Source organism: Onychomys torridus, chromosome 10, assembly GCF_903995425.1.
Source record: "Onychomys torridus chromosome 10, mOncTor1.1, whole genome shotgun sequence".
Lineage (NCBI taxonomy): Eukaryota > Metazoa > Chordata > Mammalia > Rodentia > Cricetidae > Onychomys > Onychomys torridus.
In genome coordinates, this window is record NC_050452.1 from 9,443,936 (window position 1) to 9,465,067 (window position 21,132).

The 21,132-nt window shown below is 40.0% G+C and overlaps 1 protein-coding gene across 3 annotated transcripts in view; it reads right to left on the reverse strand.

Moving 5' to 3' along the window:
- Positions 1-21,132, reverse strand: part of LOC118591794 (WD repeat containing planar cell polarity effector) — a 296,006-nt gene that overhangs the window by 27,755 nt on the left and 247,119 nt on the right. For all 3 annotated transcript variants that reach the window (XM_036200167.1, XM_036200168.1, XM_036200169.1), the window contains one exon: positions 10,205-10,364. In XM_036200167.1, the coding sequence (XP_036056060.1) occupies positions 10,205-10,364 (160 nt within the window). The remainder of the gene's footprint in view (positions 1-10,204; positions 10,365-21,132) is intronic.

A 21,132-nucleotide genomic window follows, 5' to 3' on the forward strand; every position in this document is an offset into this window, starting at 1 on the left:
CCACTTCCTGAGACTCAGAGACCAACCCCCAGCTTCTGTCCGCCCTGGAACTCTCATCTGGACCAGAGGTGAGTGCCTGAGGTTATAGCCAGAGAGGCAACTGCCCCTGGGTCCCACTGCTGGACACAGGCCATCCCGGGAGGACCTGCCCAACTTGCCCCCAGTTTCCGGCCAATCCACAGGCCCTGCGGGAAGGCTCCCCTTTTCCAAGACTGCAGGCAGACCCAGACCCTGCAGTCTTCACACCCTGCCCTCACACCCATTTGCCCGAGACCCCAGCCACTTCCTGAGACTCAGAGACCAGCCCCCAGCTTCCATCCTGTCCTGGAACTCCCATCTAGACCAGAGACCAGAGGAACTCCCATCTGGACAAGAGGAGCTCCCATCTGGACAAAATAAGGAGACCTCAGGGACTTCCCGAGACTCAGAGTCCAGCCCCCAGCTCCTATCCGGCCAGCACTCTCATCTGGACCAGCGCTCCCATCTGGCCCAGAGCTTCCATCTGGACCAGAGAGAGGCTCCCTAAATCTGTCAGCTCACTCTGGACCAAGTACACTGATAAGACCAAGAATGAACCCAAGAGGAGATGGGCAGATGTCAAGGCAGAAGTACTTACAACAAAATAAAGAGCAATACAGCATCACCAGAACCTAGCCCTTCTCCAACAGCTAGACCTGAACATCATGGAATGGAAGAAGAAGAAGAAAACCTTATAAGTAACATCATGAAGAGGCTAGAGCCTTATATAGAAGAAATAAAAAATAAAGTAGAGGAACAGACAAATAAAAAATTGGAAGAAAGCTATAAAAAACTAGAGGAAAAGACAATTAAAGCAGAAGAAAACAATTAAGTCCTTGAAAGAAAATCATGAAAAAGCAAGGGAGACAGTCCAAGACCTGAAGAGGGAAATAGAAAAAAATGAAGAAGACACTAGCAGAAGGAATGCTGGAAATAGAAAATCTGAGTAAACAAACAGGAACTTCAGAGGCAAGTATAACCAACAGAATGCAAGAGATGGAAGAGAGAATCTTTGGTGTTGAAGATACAGTAGAAGAAATAGATTCATCAGTCAAAGAAAACACTAAAACCAACAAAGTCATGACCCAAAATGTCCAAGAAATTTGGGACACCATGAAAAGACCAAACCTACGAATAATAGGGATAGAGGAAGGAGAAGAATACCAACTCAAAGGCACAGAAAATATATTTAACAAGATCATAGAAGAAAACTTTCCCAACTTAAAGAAGGAAATGCCTATGAAGATACAAGAAGCCTATAGAACACCAGACTAGACCCCCCAAAAAAGTCCCCTCGCTACATAATAATTAAACAAATAAACGTACAGAATAAAGAAAGAATATTAAGGGCAGCAAAGGAAAAAGGCCAAGTGACTTATAAAGGCAAACCCATCAGAATAACACCCGATTTCTCAATGGAGACTTTGAAAGCCAGAAGGACCTGGACAGATATAATGCAGACCCTAAGAGACCATGGATGCCAGCCTAGACTAATATACCCAGCAAAACTTTCAATCATCATAGATGGAGTGAACAAGACCTTGCAAGACAAAACCAGATTTAAACAATACTTATGCACAAACCCAGCCCTACAGAAAGCACTAGAAGGAAAATTCCAATCTAAGGAAGGCAGATACACCCATGAAAACACAGGCAATAGATAACACCACAGCAGTAAACCCCAAAGAAGAGAAGTACACACACACTACCACCAAAAAATAAAAATAACAACAGGAATGAACAATCACTGGTCATTAATATCCCTTAATTCACCTATAAAAAGACACAGACTAACAGAATGGATACGAAAACAGGACCCATCTTTCTGCTGCATACAAGAGACACACCTCAAATTCAAAGACAGACACCTCCTAAGAATAAAAGGCTGGGAAAAGATTTTCCAATCAAATGGTCTTAAGAAGCAAGCTGGTGTAGCCATCCTAATATCCAGCAAAATAGACTTCAAACTAAAATCAATCAAAAGAGATGATGAAGGACATTACATACTCATCGCAGGAAAGATCCACCAAGATGAAGTCTCATTTCTTGAACATTTATGCCCCAAACACAAGGGCACCCACATATGTAAAAGAAACATTACTAAAGCTTAAATCACATATAAAACCCCTCACATTAATAGTGGGAGACTTCAACACCCCACTTTCACCTCTGGACAGATTGGCCATATTGAAACTTAACAGAGACATAATGGACTTAACTGATGTTATGGTTCAAATGGACTTAATCGATATCTACAGAACACTCCACCCAAACAAAAAAGAATATACCTTCCTCTCAGCACCTCATGGAACTGTCTCTAAAATCGACCACATACTTGGCCACAAAACAAATCTCAGCAGATACAAAACAATTGGAATAACTTCCTATGTTCTATCAGACCACCATGGTTTAAAGTTAGATTTCAACAACAGAAAAAACTACAGAAATCCTACAATCTCATGGAAACTGAATAATGCTTAACTGAATCACCAAAAGGTTAAGGAAGAAATAAAGAAAGAAATTAAAGACTTCCTAGAGATCAATGAAAATGAATACACCACATACCCAAACTTATGGGATACTATGAAAGCAGTGCTAAGAGGGAAATTCATAGCACTGAATGCCCACATAAAGAAGCTGGAGAAATCTCACACTAGTGACTTGACAGCACACCTGAAAGCCCTTGAATAGGAAGAAGCAAAGTCTCCCAGGAGGAACAGATGCCAGGAAATTATCAAATTGAGAGCTGAAATCAATAAAATAGAAATGAAGAGAACAAGACAAAGGATTAATGAAACAAAGAGTTGGTTCTTTGAGAAGATCAACAAGATAGAAAAGCCCTTACCCAAACTAACCAAAAGACAGAGAGAGAGCATCCAAATTAACAAAATCAGACATGAAAAGGGGGACATAACAACAGACAATGAGGAAATCCAGAGAATCATCAGTTCATACTTCAAAAACCTCTATTCCACAAAACTGGAAAATCTAAAAGAAATGGATAATTTTCTGGATAGGTAGCACATACCTAAGTTAAATCAAGACCAGATAAACTATTTAAATAGTCCAATAACTCCTAAGGAAATAGAATCAGTCATTAAAAATCTCTCAACCAAAAAAAGCCCAGGACCAGATGGTTTCAGTGCAGAATTCCACCAGATCTTCATAGAAGACTTAATACCAATACTCTTTAAATTGTTCCACATAATAGAAGCAGAAGGAACATTACCAAACTCCTTCTATGAGGCTACAATTACCCTGATTCCTAAACCAAACAAAGATGCAACAAAGAAAGAGAACTACAGACCGATCTCCCTCATGAACATTGATGCAAAAATACTCAATAAAATACTGGCAAACAGACTCCAAGAACACATCAAAACAATTATCCACCATGATCAAGTAGGCTTCATCCCAGGGATGCAAGGGTGGTTCAACATATGAAAGTCCGTCAATGTAATACACCATGTAAACAAACTCAAAGAAAAAAACCACATGATCATCTCACTAGATGCAGAAAAGGCATTTGACAAAATCCAACACCCCTTCATGATAAAGGTCTTGGAGAAATCAGGAATACAGGGAACATACTTAAACATAATACAGGCAATCTACAGCAAGCCAACAGCCAACATCAAATTAAATGGAGAGAAACTCAAAAGCAATACCACTAAAATCAGGAACAAGGCAAGGCTGTCCCCTCTCCCCATACTTATTCAATATAGTACTTGAAGTTCTAGCCAGAGCTATAAGACAACATAAAGAGATTAAGGGGATACAATTGGAAAGGAAGAAGTCAAGATTTCTCTATTTGGAGATGACATGATAGTATACATGAGTGACCCCAAAAATTCAACCAAGGAACTGATACAGCTAATAAAAACCTTCAGCAACATAGCAGGATACAAGATCAACTCAAAAAAATCAGTAGCCCTTCTATATACAATAGACAGGCTGAGAAGGAAATCAGAGATACATCACCCTTTACAATAGCCACAAATGATATAAAATACTTTGGGGTTACTCTAACTAAGCATGTGAAGGACCTATATGACAAGAACTTTAAGTCCCTGAAAAAAGAAATTGAAGATGTCGGAAAATGGAAAGATCTCCCATGCTCATGGATAGGCAGGATTAACATAGTAAAAATGGCAATCTTACCAAAAGCAATCTACAGGTTCAACACAATCCCTATCAAATTACCAACACAATTCTTCACAAATCTGGAAAGAATAGTACTCAACTTCATATGGAAAAACAAAAAACCCAGGATAGCCAAAAGAATGCTGTACAATAAAACAACCTCTGGAAACATCACGATCCCTGACCTCAAGCTCTACTATAGAGCTACCGTAATAAAAACAGCTTGGTACTGGCATAAAAACCAACATGTGGACCAATGGAATCGAATTGAAGACCCTGACATTAACCCACACACCTATGAACATATAATTTTTGACAAAGAAGCCAAAAATGTACAATGGAAAAGAGAAAGCATCTTCAACAAATGGTGCTGGCATAACTGGATGTCAATGTGTAGAAGGCTGCAAATAGATCCATACCTGTCACTGTGCACAAAACTTAAGTCCAAGTGGATCAAAGACCTCAACATAAATCCAGTTACTCTGAACCTGATAGAAGAGAAAGTAGAAGTACTCTTGAACACATTGGCACCAAAGATCACTTTCTAAATATAACACCAGTAGCACAGACACTGAGAGAAACAATCAATCAATGGGACCTGTTGAAACTGAGAAGCTTTTGTAGAGCAAAGGACACGGTCAACAAGACAAAGCGACAGCCTACAGAATGGGAAATGGTCTTCACCACCCCACATCTGACAGAGGGCTGATATCCAGAATATATAAAGAACTCAAGAAATTAGACATCAAAATGCCCAACAGTCCAATTAAGAAATGGGCTATAGAAGTAAACAGAGAATTCTCCACAGAGGAAGTTCAAATGGCTGAAAGACATTTAAGGAATTGCTCAACATCCATAATTGTCCAGGAAATGCAAATCAAAACGACTCTGAGATACTACCTTACACCTGTCATAGTGGCTAAGATCAAAAACACAGAAGACAGCTTATGCTGGAGAGGATGTGGAGCAAGGGGAACTCTCCTCCACTGCTGGTGGGAATGCAAACTTGTACAGCCACTTTGGAAATCAATATGGTACTTCCTTAGAAAATTGGGAATCCATCTCCCCCAAGACCCAGCTATAGCATTCTTGGGCATATATCCAAGGAATGCTCAAGCATACCACAAGGGCATTTGCTCAGCTATGTTCATATCAGCATTGTTTGTAATAGCCAGAATCTGGAAACAACCTAGATGCCTTCAACTGAAGAATGGATAAAGAAAATATGGTACATATACACAATGGAGTACTACTCAGCAGAGAAAAACAATGACATCATGAGGTTTGCAGGCAAATGGATGGATCTAGAAAAAATCATCCTGAGTGAGGAAACCCAGACTCAGAAGGACAAACATGGTATGTACACACTCACAGGAGGATATTAGATGTAAAACAAAGATGACTAGACTGCTACACAACTCCAGGGAGGCTACCTAGAAAATGGGACCCTAGGAAAGACCCAGGGATCACCCAGTGACAGAGAAATGGATGAGATCTACATGAACAACCTGGATGACAGTGGGAGTAATGAAGGGCAAGATTTGAGGGAAAGAAAGCTTAGGGGAGCAGGAGATCCCAGCTGGATCAAGAACAGAAAGGGAGAACAAGGAATAACAGACCATGATAAATGAAGACCACATGAGAACAGGAATAGGCAGAGTGCTGGAGAGGTCCCCAAAAATCCACAATGATACATCCTCTGTAGACTGCTTGCAGTGTTCGAGGGAGGGCCTGATCTGACCTAGTCTGGTGATCAGATGACTAAACACCCTAACAGTCGTCTTGGAACTCTCTCTCATCCAATAACTGATGGAAGTGGATGCAGAGATTCTCAGCCAGACCCCAGGTGGAACTCTAGGTGTCCAACTGTCAAGAAAGAGGAGGGACTGCAAGAGCGTGAATTGTTGAATCCAAGATTGCAAAAAGCACAGGGACAAATAGCCAATCGAAAGAAAGCACATGAATTATGAACCAATGGTTGTGGAGCCCCTAGCTAGATCAGGCTCTCTGGATAAGTGAGACAATTGAATAGCTTGATCTGTTTGGGAGGTGCCCAGGCTGTGGGACCAGGACCTGTCCTTAGTGCATGAGCTGGCTGTTTGGAACCTTGGGCTTACACAGGGACACATGCACAGCCTGGAAGGAGGGGACAGGACCTGCCTGTACTGAATCCACCAGGTTTAAATGAATCCCCAGGGGTGTCTTGGTCCTGGAGTACATGGGAATGGAGGGGAGGGGCTTGGAGGGAATGTGGAGGTGGGAGCGGGAGTGGGGAGGACAGGGGAACCCATGGCTGATGTATAAAATTAAAACAAATGATAATAATAATAATAATAATAATAACAACAACAACAACAACAAAAAAAAGAACACCAAGAGAAACAGAAAAAAAAAAAAAGAATCCATCTTAAGCAAGTATAACTATTTCAAAGAACAAGTTTAATGGGAAAATGGAAAAATTTTTAAATGGGCTAATAAACATAAAGTTCTATAAAGAACAAATGTCAATTATCAATAAATATTTTTGAAAGTGTTCCACATCCTTAGGTAGCAAGAAGATTCAAGTCAAAACTACTTTGATATTTCACCTCTGTAGAGAATAACTATCATTGTGAAAACAAAATTAAATGCTGGTAGATGTGAGGAATTACTCCCTGATTGTGGGAGTGGAGACTGGTATGACCACTGGAAATCACTGGAGAGAATTCTTTAAACATTAAAAACAGAACTATCACATGAGACAGATATACCTGGGTATATATCCAAAGTATTTTATGCACTACCATACAGATACATTTTTTTTTTTTTGAGCTGAGGATCGAACCCAGGGCCTTGCCTTGGTAGGCGAGCACTCTACCACTGAGCTAAATCCCAAACCCGATACATTTTTTTAAAATTGCTGCTCTGTTCATAGTAGCAAGGGAAGCAAGCATAAATGGCCATCAGCTGATGAATAATGAAAATGTGAGGTCGGGGATTTAGCTCAGTGGTAGAGTGCTCGCCTAGCAAGCGCAAGGCCCTGGGTTTGATCCCCAGCTCAAAAAAAGAAAAAAAGAAAAGAAAAGAAAATGTGGGAGACAAACACAATGCAATTTTGTTAAACCATAAAAAAATTAAACTGCAGAAAAATTGATGCAACTAAAATACATTAAGTGAGGTAACTCTAGCTCATATAAAACAATCATCCATTCTTATGCAGATCCTATATTTTAATTTTTATAGAGTGGATTTATGTATCCATGTGTATAGAAACCAGGAAACTAGAAAGGAACTAAGAAGAAGTGGGGAGAGGCTTTATGAGAACAGAGGGAGTTGAGTACATTTCATAGGACAGTAGGAAGGTCAAAACTGGACATAGAATGCTTCAGTAGAGGTGGGGAAAAGAAACATGGAGGATGGAAGGGAGGAGGGTCAACCAGAACTAAGTATGTGCAAAGGGCTATAAGAAAACCTACGATTTTATAGGCTAATTAAAGAATACAAGTTTGGACAAAGGTACCATGTGCAAGTGGATAAACCCAGTCCCAGAAAACATGAGGTTATTAACTAAAAACCTCGGCATCAGGGATTAGCTCATGAGGTCCCCAAAACAATAAAGGATATGAAAGCTGATGGTTGCCAACTTGTAAGACTCTTGCTGAAGATGCCGTGATACTTTGGTCTTAAGATACAGAGAAATAAACTGAGAAGGAGGGTCCCTCTCAGAAGGACACCCCTTAAAGCGCCAGAAGGGACTATGTAGGCTGGCAGGAGACAGCTATCATCAAGTCTTACTTGGTTGTGGACCAACCACCCTGAGTGCAGGTGACAACCGGTATTCAACAGGTCAACCTACCATATGGATAACCCTCTGATAGGAAGCCCCACCCAGCAAAGACCATGGGGTTACTAGCTGTGGAAACTGGTTGCTTCTGTCTGTAATTTCTCATGTGTCACTACATTTCTTCCCTAAAAACTGCTATGGGTGTTTTCTCACTGCTTGTCTGTTTATCTCATGCATATATTCCATCTATTGGGGGCACTTATAGCTGTGGAATGTCAGGAAGATAATTTCCGCTTAAGATGTATAATTCTGATGAATAGGAATAATACTAGGATATTTTTCATAACTGACATAGGAAAGTAACAGTATTCTCAGTCACAAAGACAGCTAATTTTAGACTTCAGAACATATTCACAACAGACCAGCTGCCCCTGCAGAGAATACACAAGGACAAGTTCCCAAGTGTCTGTTAAAGCAAAGTCAGGCTGATAACATTGAGACGTGGCTCCCTGTTCAGGTCTTTTCAGTGCTTGGCTTTCTGCATATATTCGTGGCCTCAAGGTTCAGCCGACTAACTGTTTATTGTTTAAGTCCTAAATTTCAATGTCACTTTCTGTCTGGGAACCCTGACCACTCAGAACTATGTGCACAGTCAAGTTTTACTGGCCAGTCAGCACTACCTCCCTAGCCTGAGAGAAACTATGTGATTTATCATGTATTATGAGAATGGGTTGGCCCCTGAAAATGTAACATATAAGTGTCCAGAGTTTGGCTATTAATACGTGCGTGTGAGTGAGTGTGTATGTGTGTACTCAAAGGGAGATGTGGCTGGGCATACAGAGAAAGCTAAGGAGAGAGGATGAGTAGAGAAGCAGTAGAGGAGAGAGCCATGTGCGAGCTGTATGAGAGGGCTGTGTGCAGAGAGGGCTATGTGCAGAGAGGGGTCTGCAGTGATATAGAGAAGAGATAGATAGAAGTATATGGCTCTGTGGAGAATGTGTGGAACATGTAACTATGTGAAAATGGATGTAACTTTGTATAGAGATGTAAGACTATGGTGATATTTTATTTGTACTGAAATGTGATTTTATTTGTATGTTAATAAATAAAGTTGCCTGGGGGTCAGAGCTAACAGCAAGCCATAGCAGAAGCCAGGCGGTGGTGGCGCACACCTTTAATCCCGATCACATGACAGACAGATCTCTGTGTGTTCAAGGATACAGCCAGCATGGAGACACACGCCTTTAATCTCAATACCAACCATAGAAGACCTGGAGGTCCGTATAGACAGGCAGTGACAAGGAGGTCACGTGGTTGGGTTTACAACCAATGAAAAGGCAAAACAGAAAGTCAATAAAAAGACAGATACACAGGAAGTAGGTCTCTTTCTGAGGGGAAGGACGGCAGGGGCAGGAAGGGTAAGAAAGGGTTTTTAGTATCAGCTCTCGGCTACTGCTCTGACCTCTGGGGCTTTTAATTCTGCATTTGGCTCTGTGTTTCTTATTTAATAAGACTGTCACATCTACATATGGCTGTGTGGTAGAGAAATGTATGTACATAAAGAGAGATATGTAGCTGTATGTAAAGAGACGTGACTATGCGGAGACAGAGAGAAAGAGGGTTTTCAAGACGAAGTAAAAGAGAAAGTTACCATCAGAAAACATGTGTGTTTCTTTATTTTCCCCTCATATAGAAGTCTAGCTTTCAGATAGCTAAGAATTTTTCCTAAGCCCTTGCTACTCTGAGGCATTCTTTTTGCTACCCTGGGTAAGTCCCAGGAGGTAGGCTCCTGGGATGTATTAACAAATTACATAATCATCTCAGTAGGTATCTGACAGTTCAACATACCTGCATGAAGGTCCTGAAGAAATTAGGTACAGAATAAACACATCTAATAGAACGAAGTCTGTATTAAATTTATAAACAAAATTATACTGAACAAAAAATATTGAGGCCATTTCCTCTATAACCTAGAATGTGACAAGGGTTCTCACTCTCTCTACTCTTAGTCAATATTGGGATTGGAGTCTTGGAAATAGCAGTAATAGAAATAAATAAATAGGATATAAGAAAACAGACAAATTATCTCTATCTGCAGATTTCATGTTACAAAAATGATACAATGGAATCCACCATAAGACTCTTGGATCTGATAAAATCCTTTCAGCAAAGTGGCAGGATACAAAGTCAGCTTACAGAAACCAGATGCACAATTGTATTTGAAGTGCTGAATGTGAACTACTTCCTTATATAGTAAACTCTCAATTCAATATATTTTACCTGTTAGAAGGGCCATTCGGTATTTCCTGATGAATAGCATGTCTGTGTGTGGAACCAATGGTAGGAAGATCTGGAACTGTGCTCTCTCCTTCAGGTGTCAAAGCCAGGCCAGCAAAAGCTTCATTTAGCATGTCTCTTCCATCCAAGGGCCCCAGGAATTCTGTTTTATATACAATGAGTAAGATATGAGAAAAATGCAAGTACAGTTTCTGCTAACTAGTTTGTGACTAACAATTCATGTGCCCAGTTCAGGTTTGTCCTTTGTTATCTGCTGTACAGCACACATGGGGTTGGGGAGGGGGACATGGGGAGCCCTGGCAGTTCATGTCTCTTTTGAGTACTTTCATTCTACTTATCTCAGCCAGGCTCACCAATGTGATTCTTCTCAAGATCAAGTTTGAACATTCTTTTATACTTGCCTATTCATAGTGCTTTTGTCTACACAATTCATCATTTTCTCTTCTCTTAGTGTTACTCAATTGCCATGCTGTTTTATCATTTTGGACAAATATAAGGAATTAGTCTAATATATAGTACATAAACTTAAAAAGGAAAGTCATTTTTTAGATATTTTATGTGTATGTATATGGGCTTACATGAGTTTATGTGTGCCACATGCATGAAGGTGCCAGGCATCAGATTCCCTCGAACTGCAGTTATCAGCCCACTAATGTGGGTGCTAAGAACCAAACCCAAGTCTTCTGCAAGAGCAAAGACATACTCTTAACTGCTACTCTTAACCCAGGCCTCCCAGACACCTTAAAAAAAAAAAACATTTTCTTTAGGTAAGTATTATTTAAAAAATTTAAAGTAATTAAGAACAGTGCATGCATTTGTGTGTGTGTGTGTGTGTGTGTGTGTGTGTGTGTGTGTGTGTGTGCACATGCATGAACAAGTGTGGCAGGCATGTGAAGGGAGGTTAACATGGGAACTGATTTTCTCCTTCCATCAGGCTCCAAGGATCAAACTTAGGTCCTAGACGCAGTGGCAAGCACTTTACTTTCCATGCTGTTTTGCAAGCCTCTACTTTTATATTTTTGTTTATTTTTTGTGGTGACAGAAATCAAAGCCAGGGTCTTGTGCATGCTAGGGAAGTGCTCTACCACTGAGCTATACTCATCAGCCTCCAATTAGAATTTTAAAATGCACAGGAAGAGTTATATTTCCACGTCGCAGACATGTAAAGATGAGCAGACAAACCTTCATGCCTTGTAGGATGTTGTTTAGCAGGTTGAAAAGTAGTGAGGCTATGAAAAGTAGGTTAATCATGAGAAACATAAGCCTTGAGAGTAAATGAAACATTCCCAGGACCATGTTATCCATGTGGAGGGTGTGTTGTGTTTAAACTTTTTAAATTGTGTCAAGAAAGACACATGGCTTAAATTTTATAGTCTTCTGAATGTGCACTCAGTAGTATTAATTATATCTACCACATCCTTGCATAGCTCATCCGTAGAAGGTTAACACCGTGGAAAACTAACTACATCCATTAACAATCTATTTTCTTTCTTCTTCAGCCCAGTAACTACCATTTTATACTCTTTCTGTGAGCTTATCAAATTTAGATATCATATATAGTATTTGCAGTTTTGTGACGTCACTAAGTGTAAGTTCTTCCACCCCCCATTTTTCCATGTAATATTTTGTGAGAGGATTTTTTTCTTCTCAAGGCTGAATCGTATTCCATCTACTGGGTCATCTATTTATGCAAACTTGGTTGCATTTATCACCTAGACTTTTAACCCAGGTATGAGAGTGCTGATATGCCACTTAAAGAGGAAGGCAGAGAAAGGAGATTAATCAGTGTGGCACACTGGAAAGACTACCAGAGGGATCCAGTAACCTCATTCACCTGAGCACATGCACGAGGTGCTGGTTTGCTCAGAGTGAGAATGAGGACAGAGGGAAAGAGATGTGTATAATTAAGCAGTTGAGACCAAGGCATAGTCTGGTTGATCATTGTCTCAATGTTGATGTAGCAAGGTAGTCTGAAGTCCTTACTTGAGGGGTAAGGTGGCTCTCAGATGGTTTTTCCTACTCCAGGTAGACCCTCAACCTCAGAGAGAATTCTCTCATATGAGAGGTTCAGTCCTGCAAGGCTTTTTGCTTCCTGGAATACAAGGCAACCGCAGATTGAGGACAAGGACTAGAGACCCTTAGGTCACACTGTGCAGGTGTGTAACTCAGTAAGGTGCTTCGCTCAACCCTCATCACTGTTCCTTTAGCCTCTGAGCAGAATGAGAGGGTTGGGTATCACCAGTTTCCAGGCAGGTGCTCCTGAGAGGGCACTGCGCCAACATCAAGGGATAATCTGATACAAAATAGGGGCAGAGACTGTACGCCCATCTTGCCTTCAGTAACCTTGTGGGCCCAGGTGAGTAGTGATGGCCTTTGCAATAAATTCAGTTTCTGAATGTCTGCTGTGGGGGTTGTGAGCAATGTTGCTATGGGCTAGATGGTGCAAACACTTCTTTACCGCCCTGATTTCGGTTCTTTTAGATGTGTATCAGGCAGTGGGACTGGCAGGCCTATGGCAGTCCTTCGTTACTGTTACAACAACTCAGGAAATTAAAATTTCAGTTTATTTTTTAATAATATTGTTTTATATATCAGATAAAATAACATTAAATAAAATAATAAAGGCAACTGACCAAAATTAAAAAAATAAAGCAATCTGTAGAGACCACAGAGGCTTCCTAGGGAGACCTTACTCAGGGTCAGAGAATCTAGCTTGCTTCACCCAGCAGGGCTGCATAAGGGGACGATTTGACTATGGGCATAGCTACCAGGTATTTGGAAGGGTCTACACTTGGCTGTGTGGTGTGCTTTGATCTAGTAAGGGGGAGGTCTTTTGTCCTGCCCCTTGGTATTGCTAACAAAAGCCCTTCTGAGGAGACAGAAGGGTTGTTGGACTTTGATCTAGGTCTCCTGAAGCTATCCTGTGTGTCTGTCTGTCTCCTCTCTGCAATCTTTCTATCTAAAAGTTTCTTATCCCTCTCTCCTCCCCATAGGAACCTTTAAAAGGGGGGAGCTGGCCTCCCACAGCAATCTTTAACCTTTTTTTCTTTTCTTTTTAAAAAGACAGGGTCTGGCCAGGCAGTGGTGTTACACGCCTTTAATCCCAGCACTCAGGAGGCAGAGCAAGTCGGATCTCTGTGAGTTCGAGGCCAGCCTGGTCTACAGAGCGAGGTCTAGGACAGGCACCAAAACAACACAGAGAAACCCTGTCTCAAAAAAACAAAAAACAAAACAAAACAAAACAAAAACAAAAAGACAGGGTCTGTCTGGCTGGCCTGGGCTAGCCAATTTATTATATAGACCAGGCTGGCCCCAAACTCAGAGGTATGCCTGCCTCTGCCTCCTGGGTTTTAAGATTAAAGGGTTGTACCAGCATTCCAGGCTCTTTGGCCCTATTGTACATCTCATGGGAACCAACTATTTATGAGCAAGCATACACACACACACACACACACACACACACACACAATTATTACTGGAGTGCTCCAGACAAGATTCTATTGGTAGTAGCTTTCCTTTTTGGCTACTCATTTTTAAAAAGATCCTTTCTCCCCTAAAGATTATAACAGACAAATAAATATTTGGTCACTTATTAAATATTTAAATATTTGGTCATTTGACACCATTAGAACTTGCTGATGCCTAACAACATGTGCAGAAATATAAAACATAAATAATAACCACAAAAGTAGTATGGGTAATAGGGTCCCAAAGACGTGGTGCTTAGTCTCACTACAACTTGGTGTGCCATGTTTTGTCCATAGCCATGGGAGGCCTGTCCTTTTCTGAATAGAAATGAAGGGAAGTGGGTAGGGTGGAAGCAGAGGGGAGGTGGGGGAAGGACTGGGAAGAGAGGAGGGAGGGAAACTGTGGCCAGGATGTAAAATAAATTAATAAAATAAAAAAAAAATACTCCCATCAGGATATAAAATAAATAAAACATAAACATATTTTAATTTTTAAAGTACTTGAAAAAGTCAGGGCCCTGGAAATTTGGCTCATTTCCTCTGTCCCGCTGCAGATTCTCACTGTGGCTGCAGTGGGGCCATCAATATATCATCTGTGGGGCAGAAGAAGCCCTGGGTCTTTCTGGTCCACAGTGAGCGAGTTTGCGCTTTGGGAAGGAAAGTGGAAGGTAAATAGGCCCCAGCAGCCTTGTTTAACCTTAGCTTTTCCTTCCTGTCCACTCATATCATCCACTGTCTGCTTTTCAGTGTCTACGTCATCAACTGTGCTCCTGCTGCCGTCCTGGGAGGCACTGTCTGTCACACTGTCAACAGTGTGGCCCAACTCCTTGTTTTCTTCTAGCAGTTTTGTACTTCTGGGTCTTACATTTAAATCTTTATTTTGAGTTACTTTTTGTACATGCTATAAGGTGATGGTATATCTTACAGTTTCGCATATGAATATGGTTTTCTGGATACCACTAACTGAACTTACTGAAAAGACACTGCCTTTTCCATTAGTGGTCCCAACATCCTTGTTGAAAATTGTTTGACCACATACCTGAAAGTTTATGCTTATGGTCTCCATTCCATTTTGGGTTCTATTGGTCTCTATGTTCACTTTTAGTTTAGTATCAGTTTTGATTACTCTACCCTTGAAATCCAGAAGTATAACATAGCTGACATTGTCCTTCAAGTTTCCCTCGACTATCCGGTATCCTTTGTGATTTCATATGAATTTTTAATGTGGGCCATCAAGATGGCTCAGTAGGTAAGGTTGCTTGCCACTGAGCCTGAAGTCCCAAGTCTGGTTCCCAGAGCCAACACAATGAGGGAGAAACCTCCTCCTTGAAGTTGTCCTCTGACTTCCACATGTGCACCATGCCACATGCACACAGATGTAAGTGAACAAATGCAAACAAAAATTAAGATCCGTCTTTGTAGTTCTGCAAAGTCAGCATTGCATTTGGACTTGTACTGACTAGCCGTTTGCCTTGGCGGTATTGCTGTTGGTCAATGTTTGTCTTCTAGTTCATGAATATGAGATGTCAGCTTTTATTGTTTTTGTTCTTGAGACATGAGTCTATACTTGTTCTACAGGCTGGATTTGAACCACTGGACTCAACGGACCTTCCCATTTCAGTCTCCCAACTTTTGGGAAGATACGTGGGTTGTCACACCTGTTCTCTACTTTCTTTCAGCAGCGTTTTTCAGGGAACACATCTTTCGCCTCCCCGGTAAGGTTATTTTCCTCTTTAGCAACTGTCATGGCTATAACTGTTTTCATCATCACTTTTAGATCACTCCCTTTGAGTGATAACATGTTGATTTGTCTCCTATCACTTTATTGTGATTGTTTATTCTAACATTTCTTTCAATGGAATTTAAAATTTAAGAGTTTTCTTTATATAATAAGATCATGTAATTAGCAAGCAGGTCATTTACTTGTTTCTTTGAGATTTGGATTTTTTTCTTTTACATCTCTTTGGCATAGTTAACCTGGTTAGGGAATTCCAGTACCTCATTAAATACAAATGTAAAGAACAGGCATCTTGGTTTTTCCTTTGTCCTACAGAAACAGCTTCCAGTGCTTCAAAATTGTATTTATTTATTGTATTGGAGGTGTGCATGTACCACTGTGCACACATGAAGGTCAGTCTTTCCATCATGTGGGCTCTGGGGACAACTGTCAGGTTGAGACATTGTGCCAGCTCACGCTGTCAGTCTTCATCACTTAGTTTGTTTTAAGTTATAAGTCTGTCATATGTAGCCATTCCTATGTTAAGGTGTTTTCCCTTTACTCTGCTTTTCTATCATGGAAAGGGGTTGAATTTTGCACATGCCATGCTAGTATTGAGAGGATCCTTAGCTTTTGTCCCTCGCTCTGTTAATGTGAAAGAGTACCCCGACTCTCATTTGTTGAACCATTCTAGCTTTCCAGACAGAAGTCCTGATTGATCACTGCATTGCTTTGTTGAATTAGGGTTGCTAGCACTTTGTTAAGGACTTTTCCATCAGTACTAATCAGATACATTTTTCCTTGCCTTGCATGACTTTGGTGTTAGAACAACGCTTCCTTTTAAAAATGGTTCTGGGAAGGTCCCTCATCAATTTTTGGGAAGACTTGAAGAGAATGTTTGGAATTTCTCTTTCAATGTTTGGTAGAATTCTCCAGTGATGTCAACAAGTTTTGGGCTTTTTTTTGTTGGGAGGTTTTGGTTACTAATTCAATTCACTTACTAATTGTTTACCTGTTCTATTTAAGATCTAGTTTTAGTAGTTCAGCATGCCCTGATGAGCATCTCATCTGATGTACTGGGCAGGATTCCCTGGAAGCATTTCTGATTTTTAGCAGAGCTGTTTTTTTGTTGTTGTTGTTGTGGTCTGTCAATTTTGTTGTTTACTTATTTTTTTGAAAGCTGCATCTTAAGTGTCATTAACTTAGTTTAGTTATTTTCTATTTTGTATTTATTTTTTCTGTTTTAATCTTATTTCCTTCTGGGTCTTTTGGTTTAATTTGTTCTTTTAGTGGTTTCCTCAGGTATAAAGTTAGGCTATTTATTTGAGATTTTCTTTTTTTTGTGATGTATATCATAAATTTGTGTATTTCCCTTGTCTCAAGAAGTTTTAGAATTTTCTTTGTGATTCCCTTTTTGGCTCACTATATGTGTATTGCTTTATTTTCAAAAATGAGTTTTCCAGTTTTACTCCTGCTACTAATTTTTGGTCTAATTGCACTGTGATTAGAAGATACTTTATATAATAAATTTTTTATTAAAAGACTAACTTAAGGACTGGAAACATGTCAGCGGTAGAGCATTTGTCTACTATGCCTCTAACCCTGGTTTTGATACTCAGTACAACAAAGTTTTTAAAAAAGCCTTATTTTCTGGCCTTAATTTGGTTAGCCTTGGAGAATGTTCCAGGGGCATTTGACAAGACTGAGTATTCTAGTTGTATGAATAGTCTGTATATATCCGTTAAGTTGATTTCTATGGCATTATTGAATTCTTTATCCACTATTAAAACATAAAAGAAACTATTTAGAATTTTATTTTAGTCTTTTTTTCCTAGGACAAACACTTAAGCTTATAGTCCATGTACCAAATTCAGTTTATAGATGTTTACTCTATAGTATTTAAAAGTTATTTTCAGTTATTTACCAACAATGGAAATTGGTAGGTTTTTTTCTTTAAATTTTCAAATTATTAGAAAGATGATACATTCTTAGATGTGAAAAGTATATAAAATTCAAATTTCAGTGTCTAAATAAAGTCTTATTGGGGCACAGCCACCCTTGTTTATAATATAAAATGTCAACAGTGTTAACTTGAGTAGTTTAAACTGTGTCTACGTGACCTGTAAAACCTAACACACTTCCTGGTTCTTGATGAAGTCCTTGAACCCTGCTCTTTTGTCTTCTGCACTGTTTTTACTGTCTCCCATCTTACACATGCTCCCAGGATAGAAAGGCAACACTGGAAAATTGAGGAGACTAGTGTATGACCCTGCTCTTTTCAGCCATTTTAGAAAAGTCACTCATCTCTCAGCTGCCCGTTCCTCTCTGGTCACCAGAAGTGCTAAATTAGCCTGGAGTAGTAGCACACATCTGGCATATCAGCACTGGGAGGGAGGCAGAAGGATTCAGAGTTCAAGGCTAGCGTGGGCTGCATAGAAGACTATTCTCCAAGACAGTAACAGTTCCTGAAATGATGGGGTGTGAAGTGTGTGCTTTTAACAACTGTTTGACACAAGAGAACCCAGTGCGTGCGTATATTTGTCCCGGACCTGATCTTACACACCATTCTTAAATCTTTCTATTCTGTTGGCTCTGTGCCTTCAAAGGAGATACCTCCCCAGTCCCCAGTCTCCAGAGGATTTTCAGGGTAAAAGACATTTTGAGGTGTGTAATCACAAGGAAGAATGAAAATCTTTTACAGCATTGTCTGTTAAACAGACAGCTCTACCTAACCGAAGCCATTAAAGTATTTACAAAGTAGCAGCTGCTCCTGTTAGAAATACAGCTTCAGGGGAATAAAAATAAACAAGCTGATAAGTACAAGATAAGCCATGACCAGTTCTGTGTATACACTGCACAGTATTTAGAAAATTCTGATGTTTACAGAGCAATCATACTGTAAATTCTCAAGTTAAAAGGACAGACCCAGTAAGAGCTGAACTGTTCACAAGAATTCTTCATGGTGATCTTTTAAACAATTTAGGAAATCCCTAAACATAATCTTTTAAGAAGTGTTAGCCTTTTGGTATGTGTTATTTTGTACTTAAAAGATAGTTGTAAGTGAATGAAGAGATCAGTTGAGTCCTGTGCTATCCCAAAACTTCAGCCAGGACTCTTAGGAAAAATGAAATACCAGTCATTTTACACCTTAACCTACTGATTTAATATTTTATATATGTGGCAAAGATTTGTATTTTCCAAAACGTGCATAGGCTTCAGTGTTGTCAGTGAAGATTACCGAGAATGAAGATGGCAGTTGATTTGTACCTTTACTATTCAACACCATGCAGAGAGAACTCCTGACAGTTCCACAGAAAATAGGTACCTGTTAAGTACTCGGATACTACGAGCTTGCCCACATTATTGAATGACTTTTGCTTATTGATAACAACATTATACTGAAAGAAAAATCTTCTGGTAGATATTTTTAAGTATTATATGCTAAGAGTTTGGAAAAAACGTACACAATTTCATTAATGGGTTTTTGTGGAAAGGCTAGAATTATCCCAAACCTTTAAAAATATTGTGGCATTATTATTACTCTTCTCTCCTTTCAGGCTCATCCTCACATCAGTTTCTTTACTGTTGCTGTGATTAAATATCCGATGACAGCGACCTAAGGAAGGAAGGCTTTGTGCTCGCTCACACATCAAGGTCCCATCCTTCATGCCAGGGTTCAAGGTGGCAGGAAGCAGCTGCTCATATGATGTCATAGTCTGGGACCCAAGAGCAATGAATGCTAGTGCTGAGCTAGCCTTCTCCCTGTAAAACCTAGGGGCAGTGATGAGCACTTTCAGGGTGTGCCTTCCCACCTCACCTAACCTAGTCAAGATACTCCCCCAACAGGCACAGCCAGAAGCTGACCAACTCTAGAGGATTCCTCACAGTCTCAGAAGCAACTCCAGATCTATGAAGATGAATCAGTATCGACCATCACAAACCCTCTCATTGTATTCTGATCCGGGGTTTTTACTATGTTTCCCAGGAATTGTTTATAGGTGTGTACCACTGTGCCCACCTATTTTTAATATTTCTCAAATATAGTATTTTCCATGCTATTGACAAAGAAGATATACTTAGAACTGGGAAAAGTCAGACTAGGGTTGATGAAGGAAGTATGAGGATGCTCAAAGAGTAAGAAAGGAAAAAGGAAGTGTGATGCCTTCCTGAGAGTTACCCATGGCAACTGTCTCTTAGGGTAACCTTGCAATGTTGTGTAGTGCTAGCTTCAGCTACTTCACAGTGGTCTACATGAAAGCCACATCCTCCAGTACAAAAGCAATATCACACATTCAACTTTGTTTACTTATTTTAACCAACTATGTATATTTCTTTGGGGGAGAGTTTTAAAAATAATTTGAGGCAGTATGTAGCCAAGGACAACTATAAACTGATTCTTCTGCTTCAATCTCCCCAGAGTTTTGATTAATAGGCATGTACCACCATGCCTTGTGTGTTATAACAGTTTTTAATGATCAAAAGTTTGTCTTTAACCACCTCAGATATTTGATAAATTGATAGGCCTAAATGTAAAGGAAGTAAATAATCACTAACTTTTTGAGCATATACATATATTAATATCTAAGTCTGTCTATCTGCCTGTCTGTTTTTAATAGACAGTGACCTACTACATAGTTCAGGTTGGACTTGAACTCACAATCCTCCTACCCATCTCTCAAGTGACAGGATTACAGACATGTACTACCACACCTGGATTGAGATTAAAGTACTTCATAAAAATCTTATTTTCTGTTATCATGGCTATGTTTAATTGATGTTACACTTTGGTTTCATATGCTAAGAGAAGGAGGGTGGGAGTGAGGGAGGGAATGAGGGAGGGAACGGGAGGGAGGGAAGGAAGAAAGGAAGGAAGGAAGGAAGGAAGGAAGGAAGGAAGGCAGGCAGGCAAGCAGCAAGTGTTTGGGGAGTTTATTCCAGAGTAACCATGTGGGAAAAGAAATTTAATAAGCAAGATCAGATGTCATTTCTTATTGTTTGTCCTGGTCAGAAAATACAATGGAAATCTAGAGTTACTAAATCTATTTATTGATTTCCAATGGTGTCACTGGGGGAAGCACTTGGGAGGCAGAGGCAGGTGGACTTCTGTGAGTTTGAGGCCAAGCTAGTACAGTGAGTTCAAGGACAGAGAGGACTACACAAACAGATTTTGTCTCTAAAACAAAACAAAACAATAAAATAGTGGTGAGATACTAGTTTTCATTGTTTCGTTTCTATATTTATATAAAATATATGGTAATTTTATAAGTAGAAAATGAAAGGGCCAGGAATATAAAGATGAAGATTTGTTTCAATGACTTAATAATAGTCTATTAAGTTCAAGATTTTTCTTTTTCTGGGGATTGAACCCAGAGCCTTGAACATGCGAGGCACTGAGCTACCTATCCAACCACTCAAGGATTTTTTAAGGCTCTTATTGTTGAGGTACTATCAACAGAAACTTCATTTAGGGAATCTGCATAACTCAGAAGAGTTTTACCTCTTCACCTAAGTACACTGTGCTTAGTCATGCAATATGATAATCACTGGTGTGGTGATATATTGTGTACCCCAGTAAAGCTTACCTGGGGATCAAAGGACAGACCCAACCACTAAATTAGACGTAGAGGTCAGGCAGTGGTGGCACACACCTTTAATCCTATCACTCAGGAGACAGCGATCCATCTGGATCTCTGCGAATTCAAGGCCATACTGGGCTACATGAGAGA